Raw genomic sequence first — 20,857 nt, 5'->3', positions numbered from 1 at the left:
AACAAGAAAGTTTCCTCCCATTACCAAGGAGCATATCAAGCAACACAGGGACATTAAGCCTGAGAAATCCTAGTGGCCTTCTGAGATTAAGCTCAAACATCAGCTGAAAGAGTTGAGAGGGAAAAACTTTCACTCTCATGAAGCATGGCATATGGTGCAGTTCTCTGAAACAATGACCAACGCTGCTCAAATCGATCTAAGGTCAGGGAGGCGGTTGCAGCCACTCATGCATAAACTAAGACTCTTGAAGTATCCTGGTCCACCAATCATCCCATACCCAAATATGCCAACTAATCCACCACCACTGCTCAAATAAGGGACCACCATTGGTTCCATACACCAAACCATTTTAAGACTCTCAACCTCCATCAACCTCCACTCTACCAACACATATGCTTACTACCCAATCTAACCAATCCACACTAGACTCGACTGCATGACCTGTCCAGTCGGCCCTAAATCTGGTTGCGCAACCTTTGCCTACCCAATCCATACAACCTTTCCAATCCATGCCGACTGTGTGACAACGTCAATCAGTACCCCAGAAAAGCTTTCCACCACCTAAGCCTCCCCCACAACCTTCCCTACCATCCAAACTCATGGCGGGTCTAAGAGTTCAAAGGGTTGACGATGACAAATTCAAGTATGACGTGGTTGGGCACCTGAGGAAGCTCCCTACCCTTCTCAATGGCTATGACGCCATTATGCTCTCGAGAGACTACCGTATGGCCCTCGTCTAAGCTCTCTCCTTCCTTGAGGTATATGAGACCAAAGTATAGCCCATCGAAGTAGACCCTTCAATCCTAAATAATTGTTTGGCTATCACCTTCTCAGAAGACGACCTTCAGTTGGGTGGAAAGTTCCACAACTGGCCTCTCTTTGTAACCGACAAGTTGCATGTGTGTCCCATCAAGCGAATTATGCTGGATGAGGGATCGGCAATTAATCTCATCCCGAGAAGAATTCTTACCCACCTAGGGTTGAGATCTGATGACCTCATATCGACGAACATCACAGTTCAGTGGTTCAATCAGTAGGGAGAAAAATCAGCCAACACTGATCGCCTATATCTCAAGATTGATGAATTAAATGATTACACTCAATTCCACGTGATCGACGTTGACACCTCTTACAACATCCTCCTCGGTCACCCTTGGATGCATGACCAAGGGGTGGTTATGTCCATGCTTCATCAATGCTTTAAGTACAGCCGGGATGTAAGGCAGTACGTGGTATTCGCTAATATAAAATATCGTTTTCCATCGTCGAGACGCATTATGCCGATGCAAAGTACTACTTTGTAAATCCGACATCACCTCGAGAACCTGAGGATGATGACCAAAGATCTATAAGAAAGATGGAAGCGTCCTTACAAGAGGATGTGGAGGATGTAGGAAGGCTGCTCTTGGGCATGTTTAAAGAAGAAGAGAGAAATAACAAGCTTCTCCCTCTGACCTCTATTCACCCCAACACTCCATGCCCACTTTTGAAAGTGTTACTTACTTACCCTGAAGATGAGGCTCTCCTCTCATCTCCTAGTTCAGAGTCATCGCCGATAGTTCCCGAACTAGTGTCATGACCCCGCCCCCTTGTACTTGTCGGAGAGCAACAGGGTGTGGGACTACGACCAAAGGTAGCGAATGTCACTCAGGTGGGAGTGCGCTCGACGCTTTAAGAAGAAGGAATCAAAGTAAACCACAAAAGAAACACAAAACTCCAATCACACAACTACCAACACAAAAACCGGACAACCAAGTTTAGGACCGTATATATATATATATATATATATATATATATATATATGTATATACATATATATCTCAAAGGTATTACAAATATGTCCAAGGCTTCAAAGGACCAATAACATTTACATGACTTCAAAAATGACAAGAACTATATGGCTACTACCATTCAAAACATACAATTGAAAATAAAAACTACCACCAAAGCACAGAGCTCCAACTCCCAACCACGATCACCAAACCGCCCGTCCTCAACTTGTGGCTATCGCTCTACATAGATTAAGATAAAAGAGTGAGTTGTAAAGCCCAGTAAATAGATCAAGTTTCCATGCCTTCATTCCTATGAACATTCTCTCATAACAATACTCAGGGTGATATGCAATTCTTATAAAATATGAACGATGTATAAAAATCATCTCTACCAGTGTGTAGTGAAAAATTCATAGTAAAGCAATGGAAAATCAGATCAATCATATATGATATGAGCAGAGCTCAATTTAGTCATTCAACCATACAAGTCTTAGTCGATCGACGTATTTAAGCAAGTAACAAGCATTGTTAACTAACTCACTCCCTAGTTTCCTTACTCCTAAAGTAGAAGCCCTTTCCATCAAGAAAAGCCAATCCCATTGCTTAATACTTTTACCATCACTTAGGTGGGGAAAACGGTGACAAATGGATGACCTATTTCATAATGCCTTCATACACACACACACACACACAGTCCCCAACGTGTTTTGGGGCTTTTGATAGGCGGTGGCCTTGCAAAACATGACCCTCATTTGTTCTCTAGCTGGAGGGCATTACACCACCAATGGATGACCCATTGCGTAGTGCCATACACACATATTGGAGGCCACGACCCTCCCATGTGACTCACATCTTAACTCCCTTCCTATTATTGGGAGTCAGGGAAAGATCTCAACTGTCGGCAAAACTTTCTTATCATATCTTATTACACTACCAATGGATGACCCATTGCATAGTTATTCACACATTTCTTACCATATCATCTTAGAGTATGAGCATATCATATCATAACAGAACATGTCTGACTATATGCATCCATATCATAACTGAACATGTCTTACTACATGCATCCATATCATAACTAAGCATGTCTTATTACATGCATCCATATCATAACTGAGCATATCTCAATATCATGCATTCATATCACAACTGAGTGTGTCTTATTATATGTATTCATAGCATACCTTCATTTCATAACAGAGCATACTTTCTTTCATTTCATAACAAAACATACTTTTATTTCATGACAGAGCATACTTTCATTTCATAACAGAAAATAAAATTATCATAACAGAACATATCACAATCGAGCATAACTCTGGCAAGCATATCATTAAGCTCATTAACTCAAAGGATATCACTAGGTTATTTTCTGGTGTTCCACAGCGAATGTAGTCCACCTTTAAGGGCATAACATAAGATTCAGAAGTCATTTAGACCCAGGACCACTTTCATCTTAATCGCGGCTCATGAAATACAATTTTCATGCTCCAAGTTTTGGATTAAAGCTCATTAAACTGCTTGACAGTCTTGGAGCATAGTTCATGTTTTTATAGCAGGAATTTTAGTGTGACATTCTCATAGAATGATGGACATAAATTTATAATTACCGAAACTTTTATCATCATTCTGAAACTTTTTTTAAAGTAGACTCATTTATCTTTCTTTTGAAAGTGATTTGACCTCATTCTGATACATTCTAATCAGTGAAAAGTTCCAAACAAAAACACCGAATAGTTTTTGAAATTCATTTCACAGTTATGACATACTTCAAAAAATTCCTAATAACTTTCAAACCAAACGAGGTATTAATATAAGGTCTTTTTTATCTTAACATAGATTCAAAGGGATACTTTCTCAAAAAATTTCGTGATCAACATAGATGTTCTTGATGCTCAATTGATCACATAAATGGGATTCATAGTTCTGGAAAATTCCTAACTTTACAACAAAATTTTCCAGTGCGACATTCTCATATAAATATGGCCATAACTTCCAATCCATAGAAATTTTAACATGGTTTCAATCGGTTTTTAGAATAGACTCATTATCTTCCTTTAAGAAGTGATATGACTTCATTCTGATACATTTTGGTCAGTGAACAGTTCCAAACAAAAACACCTAACAGTCTTGGAAATTCATTTCACAATTATGACATACTTCAGAAAATGCCTAATAACTTTCAAACCAAAAGAGGTATTAACAGGAGGTCTTTTCCATCTTAAAATAGATTCAAAGAGGTACTTTCTGACAAAAGTTGACGATCAACAAAGATGTTTTTGATACTCAATCGATGACATAAATAGGAGTCATAGTTTTGAAAAACAGGGCATATTTTGGCAAGATTTCAATAGCATATATCCACACCCATATTCACAATCAAATTCATATTCATGCATGAATTTCACACTTGATGAACTAATTAAACATGCATAGATCTACTTACTACACTAAGTGAACTCCAAAATGCCTACATAGGTTTCCCTTTCAAAAAATGCTAAGCTTCTTAAGGCTAAATGGGCGGACGTGAGTGAGAGAGAGCTAAACCCCATGGAGGGGTGTGAAGTTGGGGTTTAAATAAGAAAAAAAGGGGGGCGGTAGCATGCAACTGATATTTGGCACACAAGAGACATGCAAGTGCCACATGGTGTCCAAGAAGCATGCAAGCAATCATGAGAGAGAAAAAGTTCCCCTGGACTGCCGAGCACTTGGGAGCATCGCGCTCGGTGGCTTCTATGCGCGGCAGCATGCTCAATAGTGTCATGATGGGCGGCTTCTATGCTCGGTAGCATCATATGGTCGGTAGCATCGCATGCTCGACAGCATCTGCGTCCCAGATCACCCGTGCCAACGACTCGCCGACGCACTACCGAATGCCAAAACGTCTAGATCCTTACGTCATCCTCCCCCCTCCCCCCCCCCTTCTTAAAAGGATTTTTTTCCCAAAATCATACCTCTGCTAAACAAACAAATAGGGGTACTTATCTCGGATCTCAGCTTCTCATTCCTATGTCGACTCTTCCTGTGAATGGTACAGCCACAAAATATGAACCAAAGGGATCTCCTTATTACACAATACCTGTACCCTTCTATCCAGTATCTCAATTGACAGCTCGATGAACGTCAGGTATTCTCTGATCGAAACTGGTTCATAACTCAGAACATGGGACGGGTCATGCTAGTACTTCCTTAACAGAGATACATGAAGGACATCATGGATGTTCACCAATTCTAGTGGTAGGGCAAGTCGATATGCCACTCCTCCAACTCTTCCCAAAATCTCAAAAGGTCCAATATAATGCGGGCTTAACTTCCCTTTCTTACCGAATCTCATAATGCCCTTAGTTGACGACACCTTCAAGAAACCCCATCACCCACCTCAAACTCGAGGCCTCTTCTTCGGTTATCGATTTAACTCTTCTGCCTACTCTGAGGTTTCTTAAACCACTCCTGATTCAAAGCAATCTTTTCTGAGGTCACTTGGACAATTTCGAGCCCTAAAAGCCTTATTTTACCAAACTTGTCCCAACAAATGGGTGACCTGCATTTTCTTCCATATAGGGCCTCAAAAGGCGCCATCTAAGTACTATCTTGGAAGTTATTGTTATAGGCGAATTCAATCAGGGGTAGCTGATCATCTCAGCTTCCCTTAAAATCAATGACACAAGCCCTTAACATATCTTCCAAAGTATGAATGGTTCTCTCTAATTACCCATCAGTCTGGGGGTGAAAGGCAATGCTAAAAGTAAGTCTCGTCCCCAAGACTAACAGCAGACAAGCCCAAAATCTAGAGGTAAATCTAGTGTCCCTATCGGACATGATGTTCACTGGTATTACATGCAACCTCACTATCTCCTTGATGTATAACTGGGCCAGTTTATCAAAGGTGTGGGTTGTCCGGATCGGTAAGAAGTGGGCAGCTTTGGTCAGCCGGTCCACAACGACCCAAATGCTATCATGCTGGGAACTCGTTCAAGGAAAACCAGAGAAAAATTTCATAGCAATGTGCTCCCGTTTCTATTCCAATACGGGTAAGGCTTGCAACAACCCAACGGGTTTATGATGCTCATCTTTCATTTGCTGGCATTTCAAGCACTTAGAAACAAACAGTGCAACTTCCGTTTTCATGTCATTCCACCAAAAAGCTTTCTTCAGGTCTTGATACATCTTAGTGGTTAGGTGCCTCAATCTCGCCTTCTAGATCTAGATGATCTGGTGGCACGTACCTCATGTTTCTGGTGAACCCGGGGTTTGAGATCACTCTCTCAAAACCTTGCCCGAGAGCAAGAGCAAATATACCAACTGATGAGAGAGGAATTTTAGGTGGGTTCAGGACTTACTCGGGCTGGTTCGCATGGGCACTCTCTTAAATCACGAAGAAATCCCCCCAGCTGCTTTACATGGTTTGGAATCGCCTCCCTTGACCAACAATCTTCTTGTTTTCTGCACAACACTTCTATAGTTAATGTGTACGACAAGTGGGTCAAGGAGACCCACCCTTGTCTTAGGGCAACGCACGTTCACGTGAGAGCAATATGAAATATAAAGTTTTAGATAAAGATAGAAAAGAGAAGAAAAACTCAATACAGAGGTGAAGCTAGCATGACATTCAGACAATTATCGACTCGTACTGGTAGCAAGACGGGCATGGTCCTCAGGACCAGCATGGTGGCAATGCTACTCAAATTGACACCGAGATGGCGGTGCTAAGCTAGATCTACCCTCAGTCAAGTTAGAAGAGAAGAGGATGAAGAGAAGAGAGATCGATGGTAATGGGCATCGTCGTTAACAGCACGATGAGTGGACATTTCCGTAGTGAAAAGTGATGGCTCCTAACGAGGTGCCCAATGATAACTTCTCATAGGTCTCACGACATTTGCTTCTCGTAGGGTGTACGGTGATGGGCGCAGGGAAGCGTAGAAGAAGCCAATGCGCGGTGACAAATATTGCCTTGACACTTTGCGGACGGGGATAATTATTGTCGTCCGCAGCAGTCACGCGACAGGGTGAAGCCCCTGCCGGTGGTGATAGGCTTTGGTACCAGTGTCCTTCGCTGAGGCGCTTAGGATATATTTGCAGACAGCGATGAGCAGCGTCGTCTGTAGGTCTCGTGAAAGAGATAGAACAAAGGGGGAAAGAGACGCGTGAGTTGAACTTCCATCGCCATGCGCGACCTGTGAGGCTACCAAAGAGGCATGCACGACACTGCCACTGCTATGCATGGCCTCTGAGGAGAGTTCAGAAGGGGAAGAAGAAGAAGTAAGAGAAGAAGAGAGAAAAGAGGAGACACAGAAGAAAAGAAAAAGAAGAGAGAAGGTTTACCTGGAACCTAGGGTTTCCGATCAAATATTTCTCTCACCTCACTCTCTCTCTCAAGCGTGACACAATAGTGGAAAAAAAGAGAAACTATATTCAGTAAAAACTCTCTCTTTAGCAAGGGGATGGATCGTGTGTGTGTGTCCTTTTTTTTTTTTTGTACAATGTTGGTATGTATATATAGAATTTGCCCCAAACATGGGTGGACGATCAAAAGTAACCCTAATTGCTGAAAATTCAGATTAAACTAAATTAAAAAAAATTAAAACATAGGGTACAAAATGACATATTTGCCCCTTCATAACAATTCGTAGAATTTCATAACAGTCCTTATGTTGCCCTAAAACTTTTGTGATCTTGCATGGATGATCAGGGGTTGTTCTGATGCCCGGTTGATCGTAAGATGATTGTTTCCTTAATCAATTTGATACCAACTTCGAACCATGGATAGTGTACTCGTTCCTTGATGTTTTTCGATGATTTCTTCACTGAACTACACTGAGTATGCCGTTACGATCACGGGGTAATAAACGCAGCTTGATTCCGTGCCCGAACGAAGATTTTGCAACTTTGGAAATTTGGCCGGAATCAGGAATTTTGGCGACAGAATTTACAGTTGCTTCGTTGGCTTCATGTGCAGAATCCAACCGTTCATCATATACGGGGTTTGGGTCAGTGATAGCCCGAGATCTTATGCCCGTAATATAATTGGTCCCGCATCGATCGAGCTTGCCAGCGGTGTGATCCGTCCTCTTGAGAAAGACATGATGTTGCTAAATTTCCTGCAGTTTCTTCACAGATTAGCAACTTCTCTCTAGCTTTTCTTTGCGCTCGGTTGTCATCCCTGGTGTACCACATATCGAATCGCTCGTCTTGACTAGATGAACATGCTCACCAAATTTGAGAGATCCGACTTGGGACTTGTGAGATATGAGCATCGAAAGTCACTGATCGTGACTGTCCCTTCCATGGCATGGACTTGCGGGGTGTTCGCACAGGAATAGCATGCGGCCCCTCCTGTTTCACTCTTTTGCATATCACTTCTTTCTAGAGTGTCCGTTCGAGCTGAAATTTGACCCTTGAGAGTTTTCAACTGTGCCGGTTTCAATGGTGGTAGTCTCACAGCAAATTGAGACACCAAAAATATAGCTCTAGTTATAGGGTCTGTTTCAGGGTGCTAGAGGTCGATTTTGCTGGAACTGTTTCTCAGTCTGTACTGCCTTAGACATATTGGAATGTGACAAAACTTAACAAGAGACTTTTTGAGAGACCTCATGAAGATCTTGGCCAATTCTAAGGCTATTTTGAGACTCTCAAAATTTTCACTATTTGCTAGGCCTTTATTGAGCGGAGACCCCATGTTGATGAAAAATACCTTCCAATAGCATGCCCCATTGATTTTTATGCTTCAAAAGAATTGAGAAGTGTAATCAGTCAAGAATTTTGAGGGATCATGTTGAAGTCCTCACCCTCAAGGGACTATCAGGCCTTTTCTTGAAGGCCAAATGCTACGAACCTTTAAACGACATTGTTTGATGCGACACCAGGTTTGCTTTTGATGCACAGGATATCTCTATAGCTCCCATCTAGCGAGGTCCAGTAGGGGGCTTTTGACCCATCCTGAAAGTTTGGTCCCATGTAGGCTAGGGGGTTTCAGCAAGATGTACCCTGAAACTTGTGGCAAGTTAGACCCTGGCTTCGTCAATTTCTTGCCTTCATGATGGTCCTTAGCATTTTCGGATGGATATTCTAATCATCGTCCTCACCCTCAAGGAGTATTGTTATTGTTGAACTGGGGAGATCTTATGTGGCTCTCACTCCCTGATGAGCCATGTTGAAACGTGAGGGATCATATGCGGCTCGCACCCCCTGATGAGCCATGATTGTTGGGAGATCTTATGCGACTCTCACTCCCTAAGGAGCCATGTTGAAATGTGGGGGATCTTGTGTGGCTCTCACCCCCTGATGAGCCATGTTTTTGGAAGATCTTATGCCCCATGTTCTTGGAGGATCTTATACGGCTCTCACTCCCTGACGAGCTATCTAGTGTTACGATTAGATGCTGGCTTTTGAGGATTTAGGCCGACCTCATTAGCCAGGATCTTGACTATTTGGAAACTGGATGTCAGCTGAGGTGGCAGTCATGCGTCATCCGATCTTGTCGATCCAAGCGCCCTTTTGCAGGTTTTCACTTGAACAGGGGAAGTGGCACCTTTGAAGACGGTTTTCGCCAACTCTTATTATTTTTGGGCTCTTTTACCCATGACTTGCGGTCATGTCCACCCTTTTCATCCTTTTTTTATTCACGATGCCCTTTCGAGGTTTTCATCGTGCCTGGATTTTCTTTTCCAAGGAACTTTCTTACTCATGGTTTCGTGACCATGCCCGTCCATCATTTTTATTCATGGCGTTCCCTTGTCTAGATGTGCACCATGCCCCTATTTTTTTGAGAAGGCATGTTTAAGGTCGTGCCTTTGGGACCTATGCGAAGCCTTTTAACGTCATGCGGCTAGGACGTGCACTATAGTTTAGGGTCATATAGTTGGACCGCAGTGGTGATGAATGACAGGTTGTGGAGGCCATAAAGTGAGCTTGGTGATGACTTTGGACTCACTTGGGAAGACAGAATGAAGTTGCCTTATGAAGAGTTGAAGATGGCTGGATGGTGGGTGAGCAATGGTGACCCACTAGCTGACGGCAAGAATGGCTTGCAGAAGGGTTCGCAGTTTGGTGAGCATGAGTAAGACTCAATGGGGAAAGGATGATAATGATGGTGAAGGTGGTGAACGCAAACGAATGGGCCGACTAGGGAAGGCGTGCGTAAAGATGCATGTAAAGGGGGCGTGCACGTATGTAAGCTCACCGGGGAGAAAATGGAGGTGGTATGCGCACACCAACGGGTCGGTTAGGGACGACGTGCCTGAAGATGCATGTAAAGGGCATGTGCATGTATGTGGACTCACTGGGGCAGCAATAAAGGTGATGTGAGAACACGAACAGGTCGGTAAGGGAAGATGTGCACAGAGATACGTGTAAAAGGTGTGTGCTCATATGTGGGGGCATCTTTAAGGTCATGCCTCCTGAACCTAGGCAACGCAGTTTAGTGTCATGCGTCCAAGATGAGCACTATGGTTTAAGGTCATATAGCTTGGACTGTGGTTATGTAGCTTAAAGTCATGCAACTAGGACCATGCAGTTTAAGGTCATGCGACAAGACCTCCACTACAGTTTAAGGTCATATAGTTTGGACCATGGCGATGCAGTTTAAGGTCATGCAGCACGGACAATAGCTATGCATTTTAAGGTCATGCAGCATGAACCAGTGTATGGGTTGTCATGTAGGTAAAGCTGCATGGGGGATGAGTTGTGGATATCTATCTGACTCCTAAGGATAAAGGTGGTTAAGGTTATACACAAGAAGAGAGGTTTTTGATGGAGATAGCAGCACTCGAGGAGTGGCAGACGGAAGAGATTTCACTAGGGGTTAGGAGGGCCAGTGTGGCTCCACGGGGATAATGAGCAATGGGGTGCATGTAACTCCATTGAGGATGACAAACTAGATCACATATGAACCTCATTGATGGTTGAATGGATAAGGATGACCCTAACTCCCTAGGGATAGCGGGTTCCTGTAGGATGTGACCCTTACTGGGATGTTTGTTCGGAACACACCCATTGGAGGTTAAGGGGGTAGGTACGACCCCTGCGTGCATCTAACTCCACTGGGGATGTTGCTGAGATACCCTTTTAACGAAGGAGTGGTCTATCTCTCGGCTGGAGCTGTGCGCATGGGCCATTTGTCGCACCGTGCGTTACAATTTTTAGGGTCTTGTAGCTTGGAACGTGGCTATGTAGTTTAAATTCATGCAGTTTAAGGTCGTGCAACTAGACCTCCGCTACAATTTAAGATCATGTAGTTTGGACCATCATGTTAAACCTTTTAACGTCATGCGGCCAAGAAGTGCACTATGGTTTAAGGTCACACATCTGGACCATGGTCATACAGTTTGAGTCATGAACCAAGGATTGTGCAGTTTAAGGTTGAGCAACTAGACCACCACTATAGTTAAGGTCATATAGTTTGGACCATGCCGTTTAAGGTTGTGCAACTAGACGTTCGCTACAATTTAGAGTTATGAAACAAGGACTATGCAATTTAAGGTTGTCCAATTAGACCACCTCTACAGTTTAAGGTCATATAGTTTGGACCTTGCAGTTTAAGGTCATGCAACTAGACCTCCCCTATAATTTAGAGTCTTGAAACGAGGGCTATGCAGTTAAGGTCGTGCAACTAGACCACCGATACAGTTTAAGGTCATATAGTTTGGAACTTGTAGTTTAAGGTCGTGAACTAGACCTCAGCTATGCAGTTTAAGGTCATGCATCATGGGCCGTGGCGTGGTGAGGGCATGTGACTCCATGGGGAGTAGAGCCATCATCAGAGGCTTGACTCCTTGAGGAGTGAGGCTGTGGTGCAGGGGATGAATTTCCTAAGAGTACAGGACGATGGTCCGGTTGAGAGTGCCACGGCATGCACATGGCACTAAGTGTCAGATGACGCATGCGGCATTAGGCCCCTTGGTGAAGTACACGACGGTAGCTCCTGACAAAATGCGTTGTGATGACCTCTTGATGAGGCGTGCAGTGATAACTTCTAGACGAGGAGTGCAGCGATAGTCCTTTGACGGAGTGCGCAACGCTGTCCTTTGAATGAAGCTTGTGGCGATGACCTTTTCGGGTCTTAGGCTTGACCCGACCAGGCCTGGTCTTACTGCCTTCAGGAACTAGGGACTGGAATGTCATTTCATGTTTGTCGAGGGCAGTTTATGGCATCACTGGGTATAGAAAGGGGGAAAACCCCCTTCACTGTTTTACCGAATGGTAAAAATATTTTAGAGAGAGAGAGTCAGAGCCTTTGGCAAGGGATTTTTTGTCAAAAACTTTTCGGCCAAAACTTATAGAAACAGGCACTTAGGAGTTTTTTTGGTGAGATTCAAGAAGTGCGAAGCTTCACAGGGTGATTACAAACACTTTTCGATTTTCTGAGCAAGGAAGAGGGCTTCTCAGGGCCTTAGTCGGATTTACAAAGGTGCCCTATTAGGGTTCGAGTGCTCCTCCGATCGTTTTGCTGCTGAGGACGTCGCAGAGAGTTCAGAGGGCTTTGTCAGTCCTCTAGTTGTTGGAGGAGAATGAGAAGGGGCTGCATTGGGCTCACCAAAAACTTAGTGGAATTTCGATGAGCTTTGGTGAACTGCTGAATTGGGACAGCAGGGGGAAGGGAAGCCCCGCAGGGTTGTAGGAAAGTCTTCTGGGGACTTCCGGTGGTTTTTGCTAACTCCAGTAACCAGTAAAAGGCGAGGAAGGGTTTTTTAGTGGTCGGAAATGGATTCCTGATGGAGAGGAGAAAGCCGATAAGAACCCGAAGGGTTGTGGGACGATAATTGTCACGACCCCGCCTATTGACCCTGCCGGAGGGTGACAGAGTGCGAGATCGTGATCGAAGGTTGCGAACGTCACTCAAATTGGAGTGGCTCAATGCATGAAAACGCAGAATCAGGAGCAAGCCATGAAAGAAAACTAGAATAAAACCATTCATCAAACAAAGAACAATTCTAAAGTATAGCCATCTCATACATCTTATGTTAAAAAATCTTTACAATTCCTTCTTAGTACTACTGGTCCAAAATACACAAAATGAGGTACACCACACAATACTGAGACATCCAAACATACAGTGAAAGTCTTCAAAGGATAGCTTTTTAACCTGTCACCTTAAGCATAGGTGTCAACACTCTTCACTCTACAGTTATAAAAATAAGATGGAATGAGCTAACAGCTCAGTAAGCAGATCTACACCATTGCATTCCAACTAGCATGATAGTAATAATAAATACGCAACACATATATATATATACATATACACATGAATCAAATAAAGTCCCTCAACATGCTTCTCAACACTCTAACAGAAATGTGAGGAAGGCAATTCAATATATAATGTATAAGTCACAATCACCTTTTTGAAAGTAGAGTAATAAAGACAGCAAATCACAATTTTAGTTAAAAGCTCATGCAGAAAGCGTAAATAAGTCAAGCAAACCGATCTATCTACTCTTGAAGTAGAAGCCACATTGGTCAAGCTAAGCCAATCCTAAACTTGGGACTTCTACCCTCACTCAGGAGGGTGGACCATGACAAGTGGAAAACCCACTTTATAAGGCCCTCATACACGCACACATCTCCAGCATGCTTTGGGGTTTTCAATAGCCAGAGGCCTTGCAAGACACTACCCTCTCCTTGCACCCTTTTGACGAGAGGGCGTTACACTATTATTAGGTGACCCAATGTATAGTGCCCACATAGATCTGAGGGGCGCGACCCTCCCAACTACTCACATTCTGAGTCCCGTCCTATCATGGGGAGTCAGGGAAAAATCGCAGTGGCTAGCACTATCATTCACACAGTAGGTTCCCTTTCACATAACATAATAGCATCGCAACTGCCGGTACCATCATTCACACAGTAAGTACCCTTTCACATATAGCATAAGCATCATGATACCATCATTTACACAAGAGGTATCCATTCACATATAGCATAGGCATCATGATACCATCATTCAAACAGTAAGTATTCATTAACATAAAGCATAAGCATTATTAAAATCAATGCAATTCATATCGCAACAGGGCATTCATCATAATCACACTTTCATGTCATAGCAAAACATAACTTCATTATCATGCATGCCCATGAGCGCTCATAATTGGGGTCCTAACTTTTGGACCATTTAGAGTTTGAATATGATTCTAAGATCAATTTCATACCAAAGACACCTATCCCTCACTTGGGAGTGGTTCAAAGACAATAGGATTCCGTTAGACCTCTTAAAGATTTAAAGAAATGAGGGTTAACTAACTGCCCCCTGCTGTGTAAGTGGACAGCAATGTACCTGCTTCAAATCATTATAGCATTCAAACCGTAAGGCAACTTGTGACGGTTTCAAAATCAAAGTTTACTCCAAGACGTATATCTTTCTAAAAATCAAACTTGAAAGCATTTGGATTCCATTTGGTGGTTTAAAAATTTGTGGAAAACAAGGCGATAGTTCTGATTTTCATCGATACTGCCCACAGTAACATACATTTATATAACAAAGTATAACTTTCAATCTAGGAAGCTTTTCAAAATAGTTTCTTCATGCAAATTTTAGTCCATTAAAATATCTTTCAAATGGCTATGGTTTGGCCGAAAATGAACTTCATTTGGTTAGCTAAAATCAGGGACCACAGTGGTATTAATGAAAAATCCAGGAAAACAGTCAATAATGATATACCTTCCCATTTTCAAATATAACTTCATTTTTTAAAATAATTCAGCAATGGGTAAAAACAAAAAATTTTCTAGACTCGTATATCTTTCTAATGGGGATGCTTTGAGGTCAACCGGACCCTATTTGTCTATTCAAAAGCCTCCTACAAGAACATGCCAACGTCTGGAACTTCAAAGTGGAATACAACATGTCTCAAGCATACATTCCATGATCTTCATTTCATGGTGAGGCACATAATAACAACCCTTCTCTCACAATGTGAACATACACAAAATCATCCATAGCATGCATTTCTTACATATTCTAAGAATCATGCATTCATTCTTAACATTCACCATTATCGTAGAACAAGAGCCCCAATTTCTACATCACTTTCATTCTCATTTTGCATGCATAAATTCCATACATCCTTACGACTATCATGTAATGGTGATGGATCCACGTACCTAACAATAATGGTGTCTTCTCCACTTCTCTCCTCACAGCTTTCACTCACTATAGCTGCCCACAAACAATCACTTATTCCCACCTTATGTCTTCGAGAGAGAGAAATGAAGTAAGAATGAGTGGCACGGGTGAGGAAGGGGGCTTAAGTACCCTTGGGTTGAGGTGGCTGGCCAAGTGTCACCAAAAGACTGTAAAATATGAACATGTGGCACTCAATCAGTATGCATTCAACAAGTGGCATACTCAACTCATGCACATCAGAGACAGAACCGACGCTGGCACTCAATCCAACTGACGCTGGGCTCTTCTCCAACTCACCCGACGTTGATTTTTCCAGCCGGAGCTGGCCTCTTCATACAATTCCACCAGACGCTGGCTCTTCCAACCGGCGCTGTCCTTTTCACACAAATCCACCCGGCATTGGCTCTTCCAATCGGCGCTGGCTCTTCCAACCGGCACTAGCCTCTTCACACAAATCCACTCGATGCTGGCTCTTCCAACCGACGCTAGCCTCTTCTCCAACTCACCCGACGCTGGCCCTTACAATTGACACTAGCCTCTTCACATAAATCCACCTAGCGCTGGCTCTTCTAACCGTTGCTGACCTCTTCTCCAACTCACCCGACACTGGCTCTTCCAACCGGCACTAACATCTTCATACAAATTCACCCGACGCTGGCTCGTCTAACCGGCGCTGGCCTCTTCACACAAATCCACCGGGTGCTGGCTCTTCCAACCGGTGTTGGCCTCTTCTCTAACTCACCCGGCGCTGGCTCTTCCAATCAGCGCTGGCCTCTTCACACAAATCCACCTGGCGCTGGCTCTTCCTCAGCCTCCCTATCCCACCATGCCTTCTAACTAGCCGGGAAAAGTTTGGGTCATCACAAAAATGGTCGTGAAGATGGAGGGTTGTGGCATGACGAATGGTCGTCCTCTGCATGCGTGGTGATAGGCCATGCTGCTAGTGTCAGGCGGCGTGCCTAGATTTCAAGGGACACACGTGCAACGCATGCTGATAGCTGGAGCGAGGCATTAATATGCCTTGGTTGTGGGATGGTGATACCCCTCGATTGACTGCGAGGAGGCGATTCCCTGCTAGTGGCAGATGGCAATAGTCTTGACATTGACTATAACTAGTGTCCTCCGATAAATGTCTTCTCGTCAATCAGCCAAGGCTTTTAAAGCTAGTAGGTGGCAGGCTTCTTCAAGTAGGGACCCTATGGTTATTGAGGATGAGGAGCCTCTTACTACTGAGAATGAACGGCATCCTTCTCCTCAACCTCCTATCTCTGGAGGTGAAAGCAAGTATGACCTGGTAATCATGGGCAACAAGGTGATCCCTCTTGCCACCTTGAGAGGGGGTTGTGCGCCTTCCGCTCGAAGGGAACCTTTCATAGGCTCAGCTTTTGTAGTCACTTCCTTTTTTAGACAATTTATTCATCCTCTTGTCTGGCGCATTCGGGGAGGCTTTGTTGTTTTGCAGACCATGATGTCATTCCCTACACAACTCACCAGGCTCAATCACTATAATGTTTCTGCAAACAACAGACGTGATCTTATTAGAGCTGCTTATCAACTTTTCAGCTAGGCTTCTCTCTTTGCGCTGATCATGTTCCCCTCTTTGGCAAAGAAGCTGATAGACAACCTTTTAGACTTCGAGGTTCCTTACGCAGACCATTTCAAAACGAAGGTGACTGAAATGGCTTGAGAGGTTTTGTTTTTGGCATTTACTTAAGTTCTTTCCTGGGCCTTTTAATGTCACCGATTATGCGGTGGCACACTTGGGTAACCTTAGAACCAACTTGCTCATGCGTCAGTTTGTTCATCCAGATTTCGAGATTTTTCCTTCGAAGATTCCTTCGATTGTTAAAGAAATCGCATGTTTTGAGAATGAGAATGACATTGCAATTCTTGAAAGTAACATCAACGATTAAGAAAGCTTTCTTGATGTGGCCCGTGAGGTAGGAAAAGACCCATTCTCTCCTCAGTTGGTACGTGGGGAATATCCTCCTTTGGTCAGAAAGCTTGCCCTCCTTTAGGCGGCAGCCCTGAAGGATGGAATCAAGTGGACACAACAAGACCATTATAGGCTTAGTCTTGAGGCTTGAGTGAACGCTCTCGTTTATAACTCTTTGTACACCAACTCTTGGTATTGATGATGTCGACAATTGTATGAATTTTTTATTTTATGAATGAAATGCCACTTTTTGCTTAGAGTGTTGTGCAACATGTCTCTCGCTCTTCTGTCTTCTTCTGTTTTATTGCTTTTCATCCTTTGTTAGTGTGAGATAAAAAAGAATATCCCACCCCTTGCTTCGTTTTGTGGCAGCCTGTTGTGGCTTCAATAACTGCGAATGGGGTAGCAGTTGCTTTCTCACACCTTAATGTTTGATTGGAGAGGGCCTCATAATTCATGGTTCTCATGATTCGATGAGCCTGCTCGCTGTAAATGCTCCAGTCTGCTGAAGCTTTGGCTTCGATTCGAGGTACATTGGTCTTGAGCGAGTCATAAGTCTTAGTCTCAAGGACAATACTTTGAAGCGATGCGCATGATCTCCAATTGGCTCTAGAGGTTACGAACCTCACTTCTCTGCTCTGCCATGGGGTCTTGTTCCTGAGATCCAAATGGATGACTCTTGTCTGCTTGTACTTCTTCAACAACCCTTGAGAAGTGTAGGATCCTCTTTTGGCTGCTGATGCTCCCCTTGTTCAAGGAGGCCGGAACCTGGAGTACCTTCCTTGGTGGTTGGTATACTAGTTCTACCTTTAGGAGAGCGATGAGGACATGCAGGACCTTTCGCTGGTCCGATGTATAGGTTACCCTTGACGTTGAAAGGTCTACCTTCGGGGCTTCCTCAGGATTAGGGGCTGCTTCTAGCTCGCCATTTCATTTTGGAGGAGTAAAAGTCGAGGGGAGGAGAGGATATCATGACCTCGGTGAGGTGGCAAGGTATGCTTGGGTGGGTAGGGGTCAAGGGGAGGATCTTGCCCTGTCTTTCCTCTTCTTTGAATATTTTCGTGATCATTCGCCCCATATCCTCAACATCATCACGAGACGAAGGTCCTGTCTATCTGACAGCCTTCCAGTTGTCATGCTTTTGACTATACTTAAGTTGGAATTTCTATGAAATAATACTTAGCGTCGGCATAGTGTGTTTCAGCTACAGGGAACGATCTTTAATTAGCATAGACCTTGTGTTGCCTTCCATCTTGGCTATACTTGAAGTATTGATGGAGTGTGGAAGGAACTACTCCCTTGTCGTGAAGCCACAGACGACCAAGCAGGATGTTGTAGGAGGTATCGGTGTCAATTATGTGAAATTGGGCGTAATTGTTGAGATCATCGATCTGGAGACGAAGGCACACTGTGCTAGCTGGATTTTCTCCTGACTGGTTAAACCCTTGCATAGTGATGTGGGTAGGAGTGAGGTCGTCAGACCCTAATCCCAATCGGGTAAGGATCCTTCTTGGGATCAAGTTGACTGACCCCCCATCTAGCATGATCCGATTGAGAGGGTAAGTGTGAAGTTCACCATTCACGAAGATGAGGCGATTATGAAATTTGGCTCCCAACTGAAGGTCATCTTCGGAAAAGGAGATTGTCAGGCACCCACTCAAGATGGTCGGGTCAACCTCAATAGGTTCCACTTCAGTCCCGGGCTGACCTAGGTGTCTGCCGTCTACTTTGAGATCCTTGACGGGGTGCCTGAACTACCCTATCTGGTTAGGGAGTAGCCCTTGCTAGGTAGACCACCACATGTTTCAAGGATTTGAGCTTACTCCACCCATGGTAGACTTTCTAGGGCTGAGAGGTTGAAGGCTTTGAAGGGTCCGACGTATACTCAGGACGGGCTGATAGTGTGGCTTCCTTCGGAAAGGGAGCGACGGTCTGGATGGACTCCAAGAGAATCGCACAAACAATGTGGCCCTACCGAACTTTCTCTACGAGAGCTTCGAACCCAGAGCATTCGTTGAGTTTGTGGCCCCATACTTGGTGGTATGGGCACCAGAGCTTTTTCGTGCCCTGGGCAAGATGCCTCAATTTCTTGGCAGGCTTGAGAGTGACAAGGCCTTGTTGGAGCATTGCCTTAAAGAGGGCCTGAAAATGGTCTAGCTTAGTGTTTCCTTGGGCTGGTGTCAGGAGGTCTTCTTGCTCATGCAGAAGAGGGACTCGAGGTGTCCTTCTAGGTTACCTTGAACTTCGTAACATTGCTGTATTTTTTTACCAAGAGGTTGTGGAAGCCAGTGCATTTGCTGACGTCACGGCCTCGTATCTGGTGATATGCGCACCAGAGGTTCTCGATTCCTGGAGACAGGAACTTGGGCTGCCTTGCCGGCTTAGGAGTGATGCGCCCTTCTTCGAGCATTATGGAGAAAAATGCACGAAGGATAGCGAGTGTCTCAACTTCCAGAGTTTCGACGAACTGGCAGAGGAGGACTCGTTCGTCAATTGTCGTCTCCCGATCAGCTGCCTGGAAGTGAGCAGTATGCTGGTGTAGAGAGCTTCCCTTTTTGATAGTTTGGAGGAAAGGTATGGCTTTTGATAGAGCGCGTCTCCTACATGCCTGGGACCTTGTTCTTGAGGCTATGGGCCACCATAGCATCTATGTCGGTTTGGGAGACCCCACGGGAGGTAGAACTGTCTTTGGAGGCTGATGGAGGAGTTTGCCTGGGAACAATGTCCTCACCAGGAGGGGAATCGATCAAAGAAGGAGACCTGGAGGCCACTAGGCATTCCATCTTTCCAAGGATGGCTTGTATCATTTCCTAGAACTTGTTCATTCGCTCCTCTTAAGCATCGTCCATGTCATTGATCGCCATAATATTGATCGTCTGTTCTAGAGGGTCAAAACCTGACGGGACAGTGGACTTCCGAGGTCGACGAATGGTGTGTGGCGAGTCAGTCCGAAGGGATTACACCTGCCTTGACTAGACCCAAGCCATGTATGCCGATCTTGTGAGGACCAATTCTTGACGGCCTTGGGACCGTGCCTTCTGAATGGTGAGGACCCAACAATACTCTTGGACTCGGTCAGGCTCTAGAGTTTGGAGAGGGAAAAAGGGGTTACGAGGCAGGAGGTCATCAAAGGTGGTGACCTTGACTGCCTTGGAGGCTTCTTTGGTCAGGATATGAAGACCTCTTTCTTGCTTAACCCTGAGATGACTGTGGATCTCACTCCAGAACCAAGCCTGAGACCTGAACTACGCCACTGTCTTCGAACACACAAGGGTTGTTTCTATGAGCTGGAACAGGGAGTGGGGTCTATGGACGAAAGGAAGCCTGGGTTTTTACCTTGGAGGCTAGAGGCCCCTGTTTGACATCAGATTGTTGCACCGAGTTCCTTTGTGGGGAACACGTGCACGGCTGACCTGCGGCTGGCTCAAGATGGTACTCTTAGGGAAGGCCTTCGAGTACTAGGGATTGAGGTGTTTGTCTGGTGTCGGGAGAGCGGCAGAGGAAGGAGCTGGTTCACGACTCCATCTGAGTTGAGGTCGAGAAGGAACCTGCCAAGACGGTGCATGTGCACCTTTAGAGTTAGCTATCCGAGAGACCTGGGAGTCGACCCGGGCTCGTTCAATGAGTCCATCCTTAGGAGGTCTAGACCCACGAGCTTGTGTCTGTGAGGGGTAAGGCAGAAGAGCCCACCTCTCACAGGGTGAAGCTGTGTGTGTTGGGAGGGAGGACACAGTGGTTGACCCTCATGTGCTCGAGGTGGCATAGTGCTAGAGATGCCCCAAGTTGTGGAAAGAAAATGCATGGTGCATGTAGGGTTTGGCCCGAGAATGCCTAGCCCTGGATGCAAGCTCAAGAGAACGTGAGGGTTGCCCCAAGGTGCAGCTCGAGTGGATGAACCATGAGCCCTTGGGTGTGTGTGAGGGTGGAGATATCAGGACCTTCGCCTCTATGTGCCTACCAGGTGAGGAGGTTCGGGGAGATGAAGGAGCATAAGGGGATGCCTTTCGGTGAACCTCAGGAGTGACGGCA

The 20,857-nt window shown here is 44.7% G+C and overlaps 1 protein-coding gene across 8 annotated transcripts in view; it reads right to left on the bottom strand.

Annotated features, from left to right (window-relative positions):
- Positions 1-1,845: 1,845 nt before the first annotated feature.
- Positions 1,846-20,857, bottom strand: part of LOC18430625 (uncharacterized) — a 38,697-nt gene continuing 19,685 nt past the window's right edge. For all 8 annotated transcript variants that reach the window (XM_088862374.1, XM_088862370.1, XM_088862372.1 and 5 more), the window contains one exon: positions 1,846-2,012. In XM_088862374.1, the coding sequence (XP_088718500.1) occupies positions 1,938-2,012 (75 nt within the window). In that variant the 3' untranslated portion in view covers positions 1,846-1,937. The remainder of the gene's footprint in view (positions 2,013-20,857) is intronic.

Source organism: Amborella trichopoda, chromosome 3 (genome assembly GCF_054954075.1).
Source record: "Amborella trichopoda isolate Santa Cruz 75 chromosome 3, AtrichopodaSantaCruz75HAP2 v2.0, whole genome shotgun sequence".
NCBI classification, from domain to species: Eukaryota; Viridiplantae; Streptophyta; class Magnoliopsida; order Amborellales; family Amborellaceae; genus Amborella; species Amborella trichopoda.
This window is presented reverse-complemented; position numbering and strand designations above follow the sequence as displayed.